The sequence below is a fragment of the Macrotis lagotis genome, chromosome 8, assembly GCF_037893015.1.
Source record: "Macrotis lagotis isolate mMagLag1 chromosome 8, bilby.v1.9.chrom.fasta, whole genome shotgun sequence".
NCBI lineage: Eukaryota > Metazoa > Chordata > Mammalia > Peramelemorphia > Peramelidae > Macrotis > Macrotis lagotis.
Window position 1 is genome coordinate 78900167 of NC_133665.1, and position 22005 is coordinate 78922171.

At 33.3% G+C, this 22005-nt stretch overlaps 1 protein-coding gene across 2 annotated transcripts in view; it reads left to right on the forward strand.

The window, feature by feature from the left end:
* The window catches only part of LURAP1L (leucine rich adaptor protein 1 like), a 60232-nt gene extending 43422 nt beyond the window's left edge, over positions 1–16810 (forward strand). The window contains exon 3 of one of the 2 annotated variants that reach the window (XM_074197508.1): positions 7991–16808. In XM_074197508.1, coding sequence (XP_074053609.1) covers positions 7991–8365 — 375 coding nt within the window. In that variant the 3' untranslated portion in view covers positions 8366–16808. Of the gene's footprint in view, positions 1–7990 lie in introns of both variants that reach the window. The other variant, XM_074197509.1, reaches the window with a different exon arrangement.
* The last annotated feature ends 5195 nt before the right edge of the window (positions 16811–22005 follow it).

Sequence of the window (22005 nt, forward strand, 5' to 3'; positions counted from 1 at the left end):
AAATTACTCTTCACAAAGGTTTTGTTTTTGTTTTGTTTTTGTTTTTGCTTTCAATTCACCAAACAAGAGCACCAGCAGAGAAGAACAAAGCTGACTGGTGTCACTGTGGATTGCCTGGGTTCTCCAGACAGCAGTAACAGATTTATTTATTGAATTTTCCACCCTACATTGAATGGAACATGAAATTGGAAGGTGTGGGGGATGGGAGAAAGAGAGATGCTTTGGAACAAGGACAGAGAAGTTGTGACACCCAGTATTCCTGACATTACCATGGATAGAAAATATAACTTTACTTTACAGACTACAGGGATGGAATCAAATCTTGAAGGTCCTGCTGAGAAGATAATTTGGAAGGTGGTTGATAAATATGACTGTTAATACAGCTGTCTGAAATGGAAATGCACAGTACAAGTAACAGAGAGGCAGCTTCTAAAATAATCCCTGCAAGTAAACCCAGAGGGAGGGGAACGAAGAGGAGAGTGGGGAGAACTGGTGGAAAAACAATTTTTCAAGCAATGGGAATCAAGGCTGTGCAATTTGGAGCATTCTTATGCTTTTTGAAATGTAAAAAATAAAAAGTATGTATGGAAAGAAATGTGGCCAAGAAAGGGGCCTTGCCAACCCGAGATAAAGAACTCACTTCCTCCAACTACTGATTACTTTCCAAGCAAATCTGAATGAACAATGCTGATTCTATATTCTTGTATAGAAATTAGGGATGTAATATCTATCACACTGAAAGGCAGCTGTAATTTGTTTTCCTTTCTTCTCCGGACAGAATGCTTTTTTTTTCTTTTTTTTAAATGAGCATGCAAAGTACAATACCATCCTTGGAATTCAGACTTCAGCTGCTCTAGGTATTTGTAATTTCCCTCCTGGGGCCTGGATTTTAACATGAAAATGCACAAGCAAAAAAAACAAATCCCATATCAATCTGTCCAAAAATGCCCAGAAATGGAGCCTAAAAAATCGCAAAGAAATGAAAGTGATCAAAGAAAAGATGGTGGTTTTTCAAGCTTTAGTTGTTCTAGGTTATAATCAAAGTTTTCTAAATATAACAAACCTATACATCTACTCATTGTATTTGAAATATTACTCCATCATTTGATATATTGAAGATAAATATACACATAGCAATACTGTAAGACAATTATTTCCCAGTTCAACCCTGAAATGTCTAGAGCAAAACCAGCTATGACATACCTAATTGCTTCTGTTTTTAACTTTTTTGTTTTTATTTATTTTATTCAGAACTTAAGAAACAAAACAAGCATTTCCATAACATAGTAACATAGAAAAAAATTATTGCACAGAAAACTGTAAATCTAGTATGTATAGCTTGCTATTCTTTTAAAATGTATAAGATTATCATATAACTTTCCCCATCCCCCACCTTAGAGTTGGCTATCTTTAAACACAAATATGTGTGTGTGTGTGTGTGTGTGTGTATATGTATATATATATATACATATATATATATATATACATATATATATATATATATATATATAAACATTTTACACATTTTACACATACTTCTTTTGTCAGTTCTTTCTCTGGGTATGGATAGCATCTTCCTTCATAAATCATTTTCAATTAATTTAGGGATTTATAGTAGTCAAAATGACTTAGCAAATTAAATTTGTTCTTAAACCATTATTGCTGTTTACTATATACAGTATTCTCTTGGTTCTGCTTATTTCATTCTTTATTATTTCTTGCAAGGGTATCTGTTTTTCTAAGATCATGGAGCTCATTATTTCTTAAAACACTAATATTCCATCATGAATATATATCATACTTGTTCAGTCATTCCTCAATTGATGGGTCTCCGTAATTTCCCGTTCTTTGTCAACAAAAAGAGAACTGCTATAAATATTTTTACAACACCTAGCTCCTTTTTTTCTTCTCTAATCACCTTCAGAAACAGATCTAGTAGGGTATCACTGGGCATAACTCTTTATGCATAATTCCAGATTGCTTTCCAAAATGGTTGGATCAGGTCACAGTTCTATCAACAGTGAATTAGTGCTCCACTTTTTACATATCCCCTCCAACATTTATTGCTTTTCTTTTCAATCATTTTAGCCAATCTGATACATGTAATATATCTCAAGGTTTTTCTTTTAATTTGCACTTCTCTAATCAATGATTAAGAACATTTTTTCATTATATAAATTGTTTTGATCTCTTCATAGGAAAACTGCCTATTCATTTCTCTTGTCCATTTATCAATTAAGAAATGACTTGAATTCTTATAGATTTGAAATTATTTGAAATATGAGACCTTTATCTGAGAAACTGTTTATAAATCACCCCTGCCAGTTTTCTGTTTTACTTCTAATCATGGCTACATTTGTTTTATTTGTGCAGTTATTTATAATTCAACATAATTGAAATTATCCATCACACTGCTATCCATCTCTTATATATTCATGAAATGTTCACCAAACATAAGTCTGATAGGTACTATGTTCCATTCTCTTCAAATTTTCTTATAACATCTTTCTTTATATCTCAATTATATATCTATTTTGACCTTATTTTGGTAAATATTGTAAGATATTGCTCTATCCCCAATTTCTGCTAGATTGCTTTCCAGTTTTCCCAACAATTTTTACCAAATAATGAATTTTTATCCAAAAAATTTAAGTCCCCAAATGCTTCAAAGTAAACTAAAACCCACATAGAATTCCCAGTATATGTTTTGATCATGTGTTGCTGTTGTTTTTAACTAATTCTTAGATTTATTTGGCCCCCTCTCAGTCCCTTACTACTTTGATTAGGTGAAGTTGGAAATCAGTCAGAAAAATGACTGAAAGGAAACAGAGTAAGAATAAAGAAGTCTGAATTTAGAGTCAGGGAACTAAGCTTCAACTCTTGCCTAATGTAACTTATTTCATGTGTGATTACGGGCAAGTTACAGGTCCTTCTTTGAAAGTATTTCATTCATACAATGAATGAATCTCAATCTACAAGAAGGTATCAATGTTTTATCCACATGCCCAAGTATTCCTTTGGCATAAGACAGAATTACAAATAATAGAGCAAAACTTCTAATTTGAAATAAACCAAAAACTGAGACATCCCCCCCCCACACACACACACACTTTTTACACATCCCTCCAACACACACACACCTTTTTTACTATTATTTACATAGTTTCATGTCTGGGAAAATGTCATAATTTTTGTTGTTGTTGTTGTTTTTTATTTGTTTACAGTTCTCAAATAATAAATAATATTGTTGATGCTACCATACTATAGCAAATGAGAATTGGGTCAATTGGAAAAAACTCCCTGCTATTTAATGTTATTAAATGCCAAACTGAGTAAATGGCAAATTAGGAAGAGAATCAGAATCACTATATTTTTTTAAAATCCCCTTAATGAGTACTTTAGATAAGACCATATTTCTTTTTTAAATGTCATTTTTATCTATTTCCCTGAAAAACAATCAATTAAGCAAGAACTTATATGACACCTGTCACATGCTAGAACTGACATCACTATCCAAATAAAGAGATGGATATTTAGCTTGTGACTCATATCATGAGTTCATTATTCTCTTATTACCTGAGAGCTAAAACCAGAAATAGTCATGAACTCATTATTTGGAACTAGATCTGCCTAGATGGTCTTGGTTGCCATAATACCTCATTCTTAAAATGACATTTCTAGGAACTACCACCTTTTTCTCACTTAGATTTTTTTCTTCACTTAATATGAGATTTGAAATTAAGACCTTTCTTCCTATATTCACCATTCTGAGAGCAAGGTACTGATAACATAAAATAATTCCTTTGTTGCTCTCTACTCACCACCCCTCCCCACCAGTGGCAGTTCCATATCAGGAGAATACAAAAATTAGTAACTCATATTTCTCTCACACATTAAGATTTATTGGTTCACTTTTTGGGTCCGATTCTTCATGACTACATTGAGTGTTTTCTTGGCAGAAAACTGGAGTGGTTTTCCATTTCCTTCTCCAGTTCATTTTACAGATGAGGAACTGAGGCAAAAAGGGTTAAGTGACTTGCCCACGGTCACTCAGTCAGTAGTTATCTAGTAGCAGAGTTGAATTCAGGAAGGTGAATCTTCCTGACTTCAAACCCCTAGCACTCTATACACCCCACCACTTAGCTGTCCACATATGAAGTAGGAATCATCTAATATCATAGAATTGGAGCTCCTTGGGGGAGATCTATTTTTGTCTTTGTACACCTTGTTCCTAGCATAGTGCCTTACATGCAGAAGTCACTAAATAAATGCTTGTCAAACTGAATAATAAATCTCATTTCATCCATTTTATAGATGAAAAAAACTGACTCTGGGAGATTAAAGTAACTTGCTCCTGGTTAAATAGCTAGTGAATATCTATATAATGATTGCCAGATTTTATACATGAATGTGGCAAGAAAGGGTGGGGCAGCCGCTGAAGCTAGAGGAAACACTATAATTTAGTAATTGAGCAGATTGCTCACATGTTCAAAGTTGAAAAATAATTGCAACCTCTCCAAAGTTAAAGAGATACTGCAACAATGATATTCCAGGAAACTAAGTAGATGTCCCTTTTCTCCTTTTGTGTGATATAGAGAGTTTATTTTACTATGTGCAAGTTCCCTCATATCTCTCATTTCTATATGGCTAAAATTATACCCAAAGATATGATCTTGGGAGCAGATATGATAAGAATCAAGGAGCAAATGGGTGCTTCTGGGTTGTTTTAGGCTTAGCAATGTATGTAGCCTCAGATAGATATTAGTTTTGATACCTTGGATAAGTCATTTAATCTTTGTTGCCTCAGTTTCTTCATTTGTAAAATGATGATAAAAGTACTTGCCTCAGGATTATTGTGAGGATCAAATATGCTAATATTTTTAAAGCACTTAGCACATAGTAGGGGTATAAATACTGTTATTATTATCATTTTCATCACCACTATCATTTTTTATTTATTAGAGTATCCATGAACTCAAATAATCTTTACTCTTTCACTGGGGGACACAAGATCAATGTTAAATCCATAATAATTGATCAACAAGATTAACAAATTGCACTTGACTTGTCTTTTTATTTTTTCCCAACTGTGGTCAGTGTCCTGTTGATATTTTACTTTCAGAGAGAGATTTTTCTAAAATGAGTTATTTTGTGATCAAAGGAAGCTTTGTTTGCTTCCTAGTTTAACTCCCTTCTTTATTGTCAAATATATTTAGTTAAATTTGATTCATGGTGGGGCAGCTAGGTGGCAGAGTGGATAAAGCACCGGCCTTGTAGTCAGGAGTACCTGGGTTCAAATCCGGTCTCAGACACTTAATAATTGCCCAGCTGTGTGGCCTTGGGCAAGCCACTTAACCCCATTTGCCTTGCAAAAACCTAAAAAAAAATTGATTCATGGAAGCCACTAATATAAAAAAAGTGATTAAAATTGCTTAAGAAATCAATTGAAAATAGAGAAGGCTGCTGTTCACATCAGATAGTGGATGTGGTTAGTCCCTGACTTAAAAATAACTCCTCTGTGTGTGTGTGTGTGTGTGTGTGTGTGTGTGTGTATGTATATATATATATATATATATATATATATATATATATATATATATATGTATATATATATATATATGTATGCAAGGCTCTTGATGCCTTTTCCACCACTATTCCTTCACCTTCTGATGTTGCTCTCTTTCCATCCAGCCCATGGAATGTTCCTTATTGCTATAATGATACTCCTATATGGTTATTAAGCAGTCTCACCTCCAGAATGTCCACTGTTGTATCCCAAGTCCCTTTTTCTCTTAAGACCCAGAAATGCTGGAGACTCAAAGAACAAAAGGAAGAGCTATATTTCAATTTTAAAGGTATACAGGGGAAGTTGGAATTCAAGGCTTCCCATAAATTCAGTTCAATTCACATTTACTAATATACATTATTATTTTTACAGTGTTCAAAGTATGGTGCTATAGACTATAAAATTTAAGCAATCCCTGCACTTCAATTCACTCACTATTTCTACTATCTTATGGTGTAAATAGGGTTTTTTTAATTACTTATTTTTCTAATTACATTTCAACATTCATTTCTGTAAAGTTTTCTCCCTGACAACTTTTCTCTCCTTCCCAACCTAGGATAGCAAGTAATCTGATAATTGTGTTACACATATTATTCTATTAGTTAGAAAGAAGAATAAGAATAAATAGTGAAAAAACTATGAGAAGGGTAAAACAAAAACAAAATTAAAAAAAGGTAAAAATATTAAGCTTTGATCTGCATTGTGATTCCATAGTCCTTTCTCTGGATATTTCCTTCAGTTTCTTCATTGTAAAATGATACTCATAGAATCTTTTTATTGGGTTGTTGTTAAGAACAGTTGAGATATGTAGAGTGCTTTTGTAAAGTGCTATATAAACGCTAGCTATCATCATCATCATCATCATCATCATCGTTTTTACTAAATCACAGGTCTTTTCAAATTGTCATTGATTTCTGTATTGAGCATTCCCTCAATTTCCAATTCTTTCCTACCACAAAAAGAACTTCTATGAATATTCTTGTACATCTGGGTCTTTTTGCCATTTTTGTGATCTTTTGGGGGAAACAGACCTAGTAATGTTGGTTTTTGTGTTCTCTTTGGGATACAGATCCCATAATGCTAGATCTAAGAATTTTATTGTCCTTTGGGCACAGTTCCATAGTACTCTGTAAAATGGTTGGATCAGCTCACAATTCCACCAACAATGCATTAGTGATAAATAGGTTTTTGAGGGTTTGCCTACAGCATAAAGTTTTTTGCTATAAATGATTAGGTTACTAAGCTGATTCAGCTGAATTAGTTTAATTTTTATTATGTACTTAACATAACCTAGGCATAGGGGAAATGAAGATAAGGAAGAAAGAGTCCCAAATTCTAGTAAGACAGTGGTCCATGAATCTTATTCCTGGGGTAAGACTATGGCTGAAGGATCCCTTGCCCTTTCCTTGCTCAAAGCCATGGGGTTTAAGAGCCCTTCTAACAGTGTACCTCCCTCTTCCCTCCCATGCATGAGGCAAAAATCAGCAACAGCTAATTTTTGTATGCTTATTATGGGTCAAGTACTCATTATGGATCACATACTACATTCAGTGTTCTGCAATTAGAATTTCATTTGATTCTTATAAGAACTTTGAGAATTATGTGACACACACACACACAAAACACCTTGTAAGATATTAAAGAAAAAATTTAATTTATCTAGAGCTATATCTTTTAAATTTCTGAGTGTTTGTACAACATTCCATCTCATTTCTTATAGATGAACATCATGTATTCAATGTTAGCACATACATGCACAACCAAAATGGCTTTGGATGGCATGGAAATATATAGTCCATCACTGGTTTATACTTGGAGCCTTTCAAACTTTGTGATACTGGTGAGAGCTTCAGTCCATCATAAAATGAGAATCTCTAATCAGTGGTCAATTTTCAAGCAGCTTAGACCTACCTACATGTAAGGGAAAAGAAACAGAGTAGTGATTGTATTAATGGGGACACTAATGATAATTTGGATTTCTATAGCACTTTCCACTCTTCAATATACTATTCTATTTAATCCTCATAAAAATAGTATGAAGAAGGTAGTAAAAATATAATAAATGCCATTTTACAGTTAAGAAAATTTGGCACTTAAATTGTATCTTACCCAAGGTCAAAGGTTTGAGCAATAAATTCAGGAGAACCTAGATCTACTCACTCAATTACTATGCTGTTTCCATTATTCTCTGTTCCATGCTGCCTTTTTGATAACCACCTCTAAGATTCTGGGATTCTTTTTTTTTAAAATAAGAATATTTACTATTACGTATACACACACACATATTTGTTAGCTAAATATGGTAGGGCATATTATGTAGAAATTAATATTATGTAAAATGATGCTAATTTATTTCAAGCTCTATATATATATATGGGAAATTTTAGAAGCAAATTATGTATGTTTTCTTTGTGTTCCCTATAGGTTAATCTCAGAGCCACTGATGTCAGGCTCATGCGGCAGCTGCTTATCATCAATGAGAGCATCGAGTCCATCAAGTGGATGATGGAAGAGAAGTGTACAATCACCAGCCGAGGCAGCAGCCTCAGTGGGAGCCTTTGCAGTTTATTGGAAAGCCAAAACACCTCCTTACAAGGAAGCTATAATAGCTTACAGGACGGCAGTGATGGGTTGGATGGGATATCAGTGGGAAGTTATCTGGACACTTTGGCAGATGATGTCCCTGGTCACCAGACCCCCTCTGATTTGGACCAGTTCAGTGATACCTCCCTAATAGAAGATTCACAGTCTTTACACAAGCACCCCAAATTTGATTCTGAGTACTACCGTTTTGGCTAATAACAAAGGCTTTCTCAGGGGACTGGTGTGCAATTGACTTATATTTATCTTCTTTCTCTGCTGCTATTTTATTTTTGTGGCAAAAATGCAAACTTTTTCAAGGAAAGCTTATTTTAAAGCCGCTTTTCAGTTCTTCACTTGCTTCTAACATTTCTTATCAGAATTATTTCTCCTCCTGCCCTTCTTAATTTCCATTCTTAATTTATTGCAGAGACTTTTCTCCTACAGTAGAATGCCACAATTAAAGTGGGAAAAAAGAACAAGCAATAAACTTTTTTTTCTGTTTTTAAAACACATGTTCAGGGAATACCAGTAAAACTTTTTGCTAAATTTAAAAAATAAACCATCTTCTGATACCAGCAATTGTATAACTCATGTTCTTAAATGATTCTAAGTGTTGTCTTCTAGTTATCTTTGAGGTCTGATGTAAATGGTTTCTATTTCTTTGTTTATTCAAATTAATCAAACTTCCAATGGGAATCATTAGCTCTGGGCTCACTTATCTTACTGTATCCCCCTTGTATTTATTTAATGCTTTTTTCTCCTCTTGAGTGTGCGTAGATGAAGTAATTTGGGTATGAAACTCTTTACTTCTCCCTATCATCATATGAGACCATTTGAAATCAACCTCGGATTTGTGTTGTATATATATTTTTTAAGAGTTAGAAGCAGCACACAGAAGTTGCAACTGTGAATCATATGGAAAAGTTTCAGGGTGCTTAGGATGATGTAGTAAAGCCAATCCATCTACTATTTCTTTAATAGAGGCAGCTACATGGCATATCATTGAACTTGGCAACAGAAAGAGTGGACTTCAGTTCTTCCCTCAAAGACTTACTAGCATAGGCCCCTAGGAAAATCATTTAATCTTTGTGAGTCTCAGTTCCTCATCTTTAAAAAAGTGACAATAATATTACCTACTTTATAAGATTGTTATGGGGATCAAATGAGACAACATGTGGAATTCTTAGCAAACCTTAAATAGAAATGCTAATTATACATGTCACTTCTATAGATAAAATCATGTCCATTCCAAGTGTTGGAACAGTAAGTGATGTATAGGACTTCTTCTACATGACAACAACAAGAGAGAGACTGGGAGAAAACCTTTTAGAATGAGGGGAAACCAACACGAATAAAGACATAGAGAATGGTATTAAAGGCATAGTCCTGACTGGAATGTCTTGTGACCAGAGTGGGGTCATGAAAGGAAAATTAAGAGTAAGGAAGAAGGGGCTATCTACATGGCAAATTTGAGAGATTTTGTGTGTTCAAAGTTTCTCTCATGTTAGATATGCCATAGCAATGGAAATTATTGCTACTGTATTGACCCTATGGGTACTTTCTGGAAATCTGCATGGTATAAACTATACATTTTCACTGGTTAAAGATATTATATTGCTAAGACCCTAACATATGCACAGATTAATTTTTCTGATTAAATCTATTAGCAGCTATTATCACCTTGGAGATTGAAGGGTTCACTTAGATGATTAAGTTGCAGTCGGGAAAAGAGGTAGGAAGACTAGAGGAACAATTCTAAAGTACATTTTAGTATTAGGATTTCAGATACATTGAAATGCTGCTTTGGAACATATAAGAGCCAAGTAAATTTTATAAAAAAAATAGAGAAAATTAAACCTATAATCATTATCATGTGACATTTAAAAAGTTCAAGAGACAATTTCACAATAATCATTTTATTAATAATGCTAGCATATTATCAATAAAATGGGTCAAAGACATTTTCAAATGTCAAAGTTGAATCATGGTAATGGGCTCACAGCTTATAAGTCCTTGGAAAAGTGGGTGTTCCTGAGAATGGCAATCAATTCTGATTAGTTAAGAGAGAAAATGACTTTGACAATGAAAGGAAAACATTTTAATAAGGGACTGAGGAAATGTAATTTTGATTTTGTCATTTGCTTCTAAATTGTTCAGACTTGGGCAATTTGATCAAAGAATTTATCCCCATCCATACCTCTTGTAGAGCACAATGGGCTTTCCCACCAGGGTGCATTTTGAACAAGACTGAGGAGAAAGGTAATTCAATCAGTAGTATCCTTCCTTTCAAGACTGAGTTTTGAAATGGGAACTTTAGAAAAAAGGAGAAACCCTGGTTCTGGTTATTAATAATCATTTTTCTCCATTTAGAAATGTTTCATACATTTTGATATATATTTTCATTGTAAATTCAAATGGAAGAAAAACATATCACTAATATTTAAATTTGCCATTCTGAAGTATCACCAGAGGCGGGTAACTAGGATTATCAAGGAACATTGATCATGACGTTGAAAGATAGGTTGAAAGAGTTGGGGATGTTTCATTTAGAAAAAAATATTTAGCAGGAACATGACAGTTGGGCAGCTAGCTAGCTAGGTGACACAGTAGAGAGGCTAAGCAAGCCTAGTGACAGGAAGATTCCTTTTCCTGAGCTCAAATCTGTTCTAAGACACTGACTAGATGTGTGACCCTGGACTGTTCATTTACCTCTATCTCAATTCCTCATCTGTAAAATGAGCTAGAGAATGAAATGGCAAAATATTGTAATGTCTTTGGCAGGAAAACACCAAATAGCTTCACAGAGTTGGACACAATAACTTAACAACGATAACAACACATGATAGCTATCTCCAAATATTCAAAGAGTAGAAATTGAAAAGATTTCAGATTTCAAAAATAAACCTAATTAGAGCTGAATAAGAGTGCATTTCTTATCAAAGGGCTTTAACTAAAACTGGATTAGAGATTCCTATTCAGGTAGGCATTAGAGTGGATGACATAGTTGTAATCTTCCTACTAAGAAACTGAGAGTTGATAAATTGAGTTCCCTAAGTTTTTTATCTCAATCCTAGAAAACCTCTATTCCAACCTGTACCTTGACAAGAATTCCATCTACAATATACCTAAATGCTCTTTCAACCATTACTTGAATATGTTCAGTGACAGAGGATTCACTACCTCCTAAGGCAACCCATGAAACTTTTAGCCACCATGAGGAGATGTGAAGTAAGAAGAGCTATAGAGGTTACTTGAGGAATCACCACAATAGTGGCCTGACCTCCTAAAGGAAAAGGAGTCTTAAGGGGATAAGCATTAAGGAAGGGTAATAAGGTCATGAGAGGTTATTTGGGGGATGATGCTATCCAAGAACAGGCTATATTCCCAAATGAAAAAAAAAAAGCAATTCAACTGAGTGAGTTTTTAAAGGGGCAGGAAGATGAGGCAATTTAGATATATGTGGTTGGGGACTGTAACTGAGAGCAGAGATAGCTAATTAGGGATATATAGATGAGGGGTGGTAATTCAAAGACTTAATCCTTTCAGACTAAGGCAATTATCCATTGTTTTGTTGATGGTTTTAGGGAGGGCCAGGGCACTTAAAGTTCTTTGACTTCTCAAAAACTTGAATGGCATGGGGATAGGGAAAGAGAATAATTATAACACATCTCTGTCCAATATTTCCTCTATTTCAAGCTCTCAATGCTTAGCTCTTCCTCATATTTATCTTAAGTTTGATTGTTTTTTCAAATTACACTCATTTTCCTTGATATCAACTCCTCTTTTATGGAAAGGCAATTCAAATAATTAATGACAACTATTAGGACCTCTTTAGATAGTATTCATGATTTCATAAGACTAGAGAACTCAGAGCAGCTAGGTGGCCAAATGGATAGTGCACTGGCCCTGGAGTCAGAAGACCTGAGTTCACATATGACCTTAGATACTATAAGTACTTAGCTGTGTGACCTTGGGCAAGTCACTTAAACCTAATGCCTTGCAAAACTTAAAAAAAAATAGAGAACTCTTAGATGAGAAAACTCATCGTGCCAATGCAGGTCACCACCTAGTCTTAGAAAAGTGGCTAGAGGAGAGTTTTGTTTACACACTTAGAATCACATAGTCGATGTATAGACCTGAACACATTTCTTCCTGGTTTTGAGGTCAGTTCTCTATACAACAGGCTATGCTATTTCTCTATGACCTCTCTATGCAGCAAATGACTGGAGCCAACTTATACTGCTAGGAAGGGTTATTGTTAAGTTATATCTTTAGAATTGATGAATGATGCAGATTAATTGGGCATGATTTATTGTTGTATTTATTTCTAAACTTAAGGAGATTGAGAATATATTAACAGTGAAGATTAAAATTAAAAGTAAATGCATACATTTTGTATTTGGAGAGTCAGTTTTTAAACATTTATTAGTATCCCCCTCTTTCTAAGTCTTCTCAATTCGATTCAATAATGATAAGTTCTAATTTAACAGTAATGTTTATGTTCTCTGATTGTACTATGCAGCATGTTAATTATATCTAACAGTTTGGTATCATTGGCAAATTTGGAAAGCATGATATATGTGCTTTTATCCAAGTCAGTGATAAAAATTTAGATAGCATAGGACACACAGAATTCTGGAGCACTTCCCAGGAGACCATCTTCTAAGTTCACATAGAAACAAAAAAGACTGAACTTGACAAATTTTAAATATATCCAAATTATGCTATTATTTAGCCAACACCTTTCCCTGTTTAACATGAGAATAGCATCAGAAACTTTTGAATCAGAAGATCTGGATTTTAGTAGTGAATCCAATACTTACCAAATGCAAGATGAGGTTCTTAACCACGTTAACCCTCAGTTCCCTCATTTCTAAAATAAAGGGATTTGACATGTCCTCTGAGGACCCTTCTATAGAAATTGAACTCTATGGATCCTATGTTCCATATTATATTTGTATTTCAGGGGCACCTATTAGATATAATGATGCAATCTTTTAAAGTAGTTTCACCTTGCTTACTACCCAAATTTTGTGAAGATTCATGATATATTTCCAGTACTTTTATTTTTGTTCCAGAAATTTCTTAATGTTTCTACTAATATTTATTTTTCTTCATTGTACCTGCTCACTAGGGTAGATATAACTTGACATTTTCCTTCTCTCCTCTTTTCTTTTCAGCTTTTCTCTACTATTCCTTCGACCAATCTCCTGATGTTAATTATATCTTCCACACATTTTCATGTGGAAGGGGTTTAAGAAAGAAAAGAAAGAAGGAAATAAACATTTATGTGCACACTGTGTTCCAGGCATCATACTAAACTCTTCACTAATATTATCTCATTTGATAAACATACAACCCTCTGAGGATGGTGCTATTCTTTTTTAATTGATATTTTATTTTTCCAATTGCTTGTTATGGAAATTTTTCAACATTTCTCCGGCATATTTATAAGCTACACATTTTTCTACCACCCTCCTTTCCCATTCTCATTCTCTTGATGACAGTCTGGTAAAAGTATTTTTGTGTTAACACATTTACAAGTTAGTCATTTTGTGTATATGGAATTAGGATTAAGGGAAAAGAAAGAAAGCCATGGGATCAGAAGGAAAAATATAAAAGAAGTTTTCAAAAAAAGAGAGCATTATATCCATTCAGATTCTACGATTTTCATTGTTGTTTCTTCCCCTCTGGATATTAATGGATATTAATAGTCTATAACAGGTCTCCCAGGGTTGTCCTAGATTTCTGAATTGCTGAGAGGAGGAGCTGCCTTCATCATCTTTGATCATCTCACAACGTGTTGTTAATGGCTACAATGTTCTCTTGTTTTTGAGGTGGAAGGTGTCATTATTACAATAGAAAAAACTGAGGCAAACATGTCAGTGACTTGTGGAGGATCACACAGCAACTACATGTCTGTGGCTGAACTTGAACTTAAATCTTCTTGATTCTAGCCAATGTGTTATTTCTTGTGTCATGTAGCTACCTCCAGGCAGATGAGATAAACCGAAGTAGAGAAAAGAGAGGGGGAGGTGAAGGAAATGGGCAAATTGCTTTGGAAGAGTCCCCTATTGCTCCCTTTGACTCCAAATATTGTTTGTATCTATCTTTCCTTAGAACCTTGAAAAAATGTTGCAGAAAACTTGAAGAAAGTCGTGATTTGCTATGTATTTCTCAGTTTCCTCTTTTTTTTTATATAATTTCAAATCCTTTCCAGTTCCTCTTTGGTAAATAGCAATGTGAGTCAGATACATGAAGCCATATGTAAACTTATAGTGTTTTAGTAGTTGATTTTACTGAGGGAATAGGAATGAGCAGTTAAACAACATTAATTAATCCAATGGTATTCATTGGTCACAAGAGAATGAATGTGCATAAACTCCTAGCTTTCAATTCTAAAGAATCCCCATAACTAATCTCTGACCTAGGGCTCTTGATATTTGATCTCTGTCATCACTTCAAGGAAAATGGGGAAAAAGTTAAAGGAAAAGTTTCCTTGCAGCTGATTTGTTCAAACTGAACTGTGTCTTGGGGAAACTGGAATTTTCCTTTACTACTCTTAACCTTGCTAATTTCTAAGAATGTGTTTTTTAATAGTTATGTTTTCCACAGAGACAGAAGGAATTAGGAGGAGAGGGTAAAGAAAAAAAGGTGAAATGTGGTCCCTCTGAAGGGTCTTTAACTATTTGAGAGAGTCCAGGTGACCATTTAGGACATCTGCAAAATGTTGGGTGGGGGGAGAATCTGGACTCTGATTTCACATTCTTCAGCTTCCAAGGGCATAAGAACATTGAATGTTGTTTCAAAAATCAGCTTCAAACCTCACCCAGGCAGAAATTGACCTTCTAGCCTTAAGATCCTCTCCCTGAAGTCCTTGATAACATTTTGTATTCTCTCCTCCTATATTCTTGTCTCTTCACAACAAGACCAACTTCTTTACTTGTACCCTTGATCTCATCCCTTTCTATCATTTCTGGTAACTGCACTCCCTTTTCATCATTCCTTCTGTTTTTGCAATCTTTAATCTATTCATATCTAATAGCTTCTTTTCTAATACTTCTCTAATACTTCCGTGTGTGTGTGTGTGTGTGTGTGTGTGTGTGTGTGTGTATTAAGATCCTTCATTTGACTCTAGTTTCTTCTCAGGTTTCACCCTCAGTATCTCCTTCTCTTCATAGCCAAACTCCTGGAAAAAAGTCATTCCACAAATTATTACCATTTCTCTTATGCCATCATCTTTCAATGTCATACAGTTCTCATGCCCTGCTACCATTCAATGAAAATGCCTCTCTGAATTATTATCAGTCATGTTCCAGGGAATTTAATTTCTTTGAAGTCATGTCCTTTTTTAAAAAATTTTTTTCTGCACAGAACCTGCTTAATAAATGATTGCTTATTCTTGCTTTTGTTTTTAAGTTGTAAGAGTCAAGGGGCTTCCATAGGATTGAAGTAGGAACTCAGGATTCTTTGAATACTTAAAGGGCCAAAAAGCTGCTCAGAGCTCACAAAGTAACTAGAAGATTCATGTACACAATGAATATGTCTATAATATGTCTGAGATATATCAAGACAAATAAAAGATTCATTCTGTATCCTATCCCTTATTAGTCATCCCCCAAGTGTCCCATGAATTATAAATAAATTTTTAATAGTGTATCTCATCTTCCTTTAACCTTATTCAATTATCTAAGAAACTTGGGAGTGAAATATGATAACTATTTTGAGCCAAATGACCTAGATTAAAATTCTTGCTCTGATACTTACCAATTTGTCCTTGGTCAATTCACCTGATTTCTTGAGGACTCAGTTTTTCTCAGCTATAAAATAATAAGGTTAGACCAGACAACTTCCAGGTAACTACATTTCTAATTGAATGTAGGAATTATTTCTTTCTTGGCTCATTTGATCCTATGATCATAAATTTTCATGCCATGAATTTAGGAGTCCTCAAGAGGATTGATCTGATTCCAAAATTGTATTTTCCACCTCATACTAGTAACATTCCTGAGAAAAGAGAAATAGGTTAAGTCTGCTACTTAGCTTTTTTCTAATACTTTCTAAGATTTTGAGATTGAAGGAGAACAAATTTTATTGTTTAAAAGCTCCTGAAAGGAAACTTTATTTTTTCATTTCTGCCAAACAATCCCTTTTGACCATTGCCTTTATTGCTTTTGTGCTCCTCATGGCACAGTTGTATGGACGATTCATTTTAATGTGATTGCCTTTTGATTATTATGACTTGGAAAGTCATCAAAATCTCCCTACAGTCAAGTTGATCATTATGAGGTAGATGTTATTAACAATCATTCATTGAAATAGACATCATTTTACAAACAGGGATCCTTTTTTACTTTGTTTATACATTTTCAAAAACTTCTAGGTCATAAGCAAATAATTAGCAAATGAGAAATGAAGAGTGAAAAAAAATCTTATAAAATCCTCAAATTTCCCAAATGTTGAATTGCTTAGATAAAAGACATCACACAATTGGCCCACAATGTTCTTATGTGTTGCCTGAACTAGATCAAAATGTACTTGGACAACATTTTACAAAATAAAAAAAAATAACATAAAATATAATAAAACATAGATAACATTACATTTTAAAATTAAGTTGTTCCTGTGGTCTACAGGTATGTTTTTGTTCTAGACTTTGAATTAGATGTCTCTCTCTCTCTCTCTCTCTCTCTCTCTCTCTCTCTCTCTATATATATATATATATATATATATATATATATATACACTTTCCCTTGATATTAATAATCAGATCAATGAACAAAAAGGTCTCTTTGTCATTGTATTTTTCAAGGAAATTTTTAATTACATCTACATATAAATGAAAAGCACCATGTTGGAGGAGGTTCCTTTGGTTGCCTTTTACTTAGGCAGGACATCTGTATTTTTTAAGGTCAAAAAATAATCAAAGATTTATTTTCTGCACCTTTCTTTCAGTTGTTTGACCATAATGTCATGGTCATCCTATTCCTTTCTAATACTTCTATTTAGAATGACAATTATCCATGTAAAAATCTTTTCATCAACATTTTCATAAAGAGGAGAAAATAGTATATCGTCATTAGCTACAGTAGTTATTAACCAAAGTCATCTTGATCACTTCTTCCAAATGGTAAAGATGTCTGTGATTTTTGTCCCCCAATCATTATCTTCCCCTCTTTTCAAGTGTATAATAAATCGATTCTTTAACATTCTCAAAATTATGTTGTTATCCTCACTGGCCTCCTATTTGTATATTTGGACTGGCTAAGATGCTTTTGTGGTTTTTGATTTCTTTAATGATTCTTCTCACAGTACTTTGAGAACTATGAGGTTAGAATCCTATGTGACTCACTGGTTGAAAAAAAAGTTTGGAGTAGATATATTAATAGATACACTCTTTCTGTAGCCTTGTAGCTATTGCATTTCTTCTAGTTTCAGCTTAAAATTCTCTCACAATGATCTTGCTTAATTGGGCATAAGAATAAACTTTCTATCATTATTCCTCATTTCTTAGTGTTTTATGAGAAGATACTATCTTATTTTTCTTTTTTCTAAGTTGTTGATTATTTAGCTGTTCTAAAAAAAGTCATAGTCTGAGTGTTTGCAGACAGTAGATTTGAAATTAATTCCCACATTGGTCATTTCCCATATATTAAGAGTCATTTTCATTTTTTATGTTATTCGGTTATTTCCATGATCAGCACCTTCCAGCTCTTCTTGAAGAAAGTATTCAAATATATAAAATAAAAGATGAGGAATTTCTGCACTCTGCAAACTTTTTTGCTTTTTTGTTTCTGAATATAAACTATATTTCTCATTATCTTCCTCATAATCTATTTAAAAGGATTTTTTAATCCACTTAAGTCACTGAATATTAAAATATACATTGATTTCATTTGAAAGTTCTTGTCAGTGTCCTCATAGTTTTCTTTGACCCCTTTATCATCTATAACTTATACCTCTACATAAACTGAATGATCATCTATTGACTCATGTTTATTGTCACTATTTCAGTAAAAGTTCAGCAAGTGTCCCATAAAATGATATTTCTTCTTGATTTTGGATAAATGATAAAAACCTGTCAACTAATTCCTTTGCTTCTCCAAAGAGATCATCTAAGTCATACTGCCATTTAGCAAAATTGTAATCTTGATATGTTTGGGCTCTTTTATAGCTAGAAAATGCCACTATTGATATATTATTCAGCTCTTCCAGTTATATTGCAACTTATTTGTCATTGTATTACAATATTCCATTCAGAGTATCCATGCTAAACATTTATTGATAGTATTAAGAACTTTATAAGACTCAATAAGCTCTGATTCCTTGTTTAACATTCTCCTACTATAGGTCATTTTGCATTATTTTCTTTGCCTCATGGGTGGAATAATCTATATTATTTATCATTTTCAATTTAACCTTCTACTATTGAGTTTTTTGATAATGAGCTACCTCGGTCCTTGAAAAGGAAACAAATTATTAGAGAATCAGACTGAGATCTAAGTATTGTAGGATTTGTTAGTGTTTAGTGATGTCTTTTTTAAAAAAAATTATTTTATTCTGAACTTAAAAAATAAAGCAAATATTTCCATAATATTTGAAACTGCAAATCTATTGTGTACAACTCACTATTCTTTTAAAATATATAATGAAATTATTATATACCTTTCCTTTTCATTCCCTTTTTTCTTCCCTCCCTGTCACCTACAGTTCCAAGATACTGGAAAGGGACTTTTCAGGAACTTAGACTTATTCCAGATATTATGTTTCCCTAGTGTCATGTCTATTTCCTTACTCAAAATTTGAGGGACTAGAAGCCTCTATCATATTTATTCCCATGATGGCCATAAAGTTCACTCAGGGTTCCATTTCTCTCCCTATTGTGTGTACCTCCTCCCCAACTCAGTTATACTGTTCATTATTTTTCTTTGAATCTGAACACATTTTTCTGCTGAACAATCAAAGAATCTTCATTGGGCAATAGTTCTCTACATTGAACAATCAGAACTAACCCAAAATTGAGATGTGGATTACTACTACTTAGGGACAAAAAAAGGATGGGGAACATACATCATTTTTTTCCAGAGACCTTTGGATTTTGATCCCCTTAATTTTTCATCCATGGGATCCATGGACTATGACTCTTTCGAGTTGCTTTTCTGTACTTCTCAGTTTGACTGCACCTTTTTTAAACAATCAAGGGAGGTAGTTTTGACTTGTCCTTCTGGCAGTTAACTAGGCCCTGGTTCCCAAGCAATGCTAATCTCTTAAAATGTACAATAAAACATTGACTTTCTAGAGTAAGTCAAGGTCATGATCCCTGATTACTAAATATCCCCAGTTATTCTATTAGGCAATGTTAGCTCTTTTGCCATCAAAGTTTTCTCTCTTTGGAATAATGCAATTTCATCTCCAGCTATTTGCTGTGTAGAAAATATTATTGCTTTAAAAATATGAATGACTTTTAGTCAAAAAATATGCTCATGTTCTTAATGGTATTGCTAAATTGCACTCTCAGGAGTATAGATAGTTAAATTTTTCCTTTGCAAAATCCCATTGCATCAACAATAATTCATATGATTGGGGTTGAAAAGAGAGGGTTGACTGATAAAAAAATGATATGCTAAGCCAAACCTGCTTGAAGTTGAGACAGTTCTATGCTTAACTATATCCATTGGTATTGGTGAACTATAAATATTATCTAAAAAATACATTTGGATAGTGATTTGGTACAAATGCTTTGGGACCATTAGTTCCTGGAGGAAGAGGCATTTTAAAGCCTGACTTATTTCATGTTTTGCTAATGAGTCATCACATTACAATGAAGGGAAAAATAATTCTTTATGCTTGTAGGATTATTCTCAAAGCAATCTTAAACAATTATTTTTACATCAGCCAGACTCATAAATCTGTTATAACTCTACCTATCAATTAGTGTTTTTCTTTTCCCTTTGAGTAACAGGACATGTATGAAAAGGCAAATTATTTATTCTTTTTTTGAGTATACATTCCAGTTTCTTTCCAATTTTTTTCTTTTATCAGAGTTTGTTTTATAATCAGAAGTTCACAGGGAATTTGTTAGTGACTCTTGGAAATTTTTAACTTTACAAAAATAGCTGATGTGATTCTTTTCTGTTGACCATCAGAGATTTGCTATTGACTAATTTTTTCCTCTAATGGATGTGTGGTTCTATTACTTTCACAATTTTTTTCCATGAAAATTACCTCACCCAGAGGTTTCCTAATCTGATGTGGAACCTTTGATAGAAAGGTGAAGTCTTGGACACCTTCTCTTAATCATTTTTTAGTTGTTTGTTGTTTTGTTTTACATATATAAGATAAAATACATAAGATCACAAAGGAGACAAATTTTATTGAAATATAGTTATCAAAAATATTGCTTCTATATTATCAAACTCCAGGTTAAGAGGCTTTCATTAAACCTATATTGGAGCATGCGAGTCAGTCTAACATCCTATATTAAGGGCCAGAATCGTCAGAACTAAAACCTTTTTTTATACAATCTTCAATATGGTTTAGATACTTTGATATCAAAAAGACATTACTTCATTATAAAGAGACATGTAAGACAATGAATAGGGATGGAAGTAGTAATACAAACACAGGCTTCCAGATTTAAGTCAAAGAAAGAAGTAACCAAATGTAATTAGTTCTTTATTTTGAAACCCACTAATTTTAGACTCATGTTATTTGCATGTATCATTATCTTTGTTCTTGTTTTATCTTCTAGAATATAAACTCCCTGAGGAAAAGGATTCTCTTGTCCCAAGTTTTATATCTTCTAATGCCTTTAATTTTAAGAAATTTCCCCTTCTTGTACAATCTTGAATAGTGAAATAGATATTAAATGTTTTTATAATGACTCAGTGAACAAATCAGTGAACAGACAAATTTAGAAGTCAAAAAATTATTATAAGTTAATTGGAGATGAGGACAAAATATTTAATACATTCTATTTTCACATACAAAAATTAAAGAGAAAATTCATCACAGGCAATTTTTAAGACCTATCAGGTAATATAGTTCAAACATTTGAAAAAGTTAAGATTATGCCACAGGACTGCCATTTCCTAAGCATTGTTGACTACGTGATGTGGCCTTAAGATGAGCAGGGATGAGATTAATTTGAAGCTATATTGATAAAAGGAGTTCCCACACTATTGAAACTATAAACCTGTGGCATATTAATGATATAAACAAAAGAATAATGTATTATGAGATTATAATTCTAGTCTACCTTTTCCTTCCCACAATTAACTAGTATTATGGAGATGAGCAAGTGATTTCATCTCTTTGGTCCTCAGTTTTTGTTTTTTTTAATCTAGAAAATGAGGGGGGTAATAACTTTTATCTGCCTGAAGGCTGGAGACTAGATTAGATAATCTTTAGAAGCTCCCTTTCAGTTTGTTAGATCTTTCTGTCACCTTATCCAATTGTTGTTGCCTTGTCTTCATTTTGTTCTTGTTAACCTAGTTTTGAATCACAAAAGAATAAAATGGAAATTGTAGGAAAAATTCATTAAAGAAACATGTAAAAATATACAAATTATAAAAGAACCAAAGAATCATGAAAATCTTGGGAAATATATAGCTTGCATAATTGAAACTCTATGAATCCTTTATGAATTTATAAATTAGTCCAACTTTTTTATTTGAAACTTTCACATGGAGGTAACTAGCAACTTTTTATGATCTGTATCAAAGTTTATAAGAAAATTCATGGGGGTGGGGGTAGAGCCAATATGGCAGACTAAAAGCAGGAACTCCCTTGAGCTCCCCCCCCAAATCACTCCAAACAAATTAAACAAATAAATAAATAATTAAATGATGACTCTA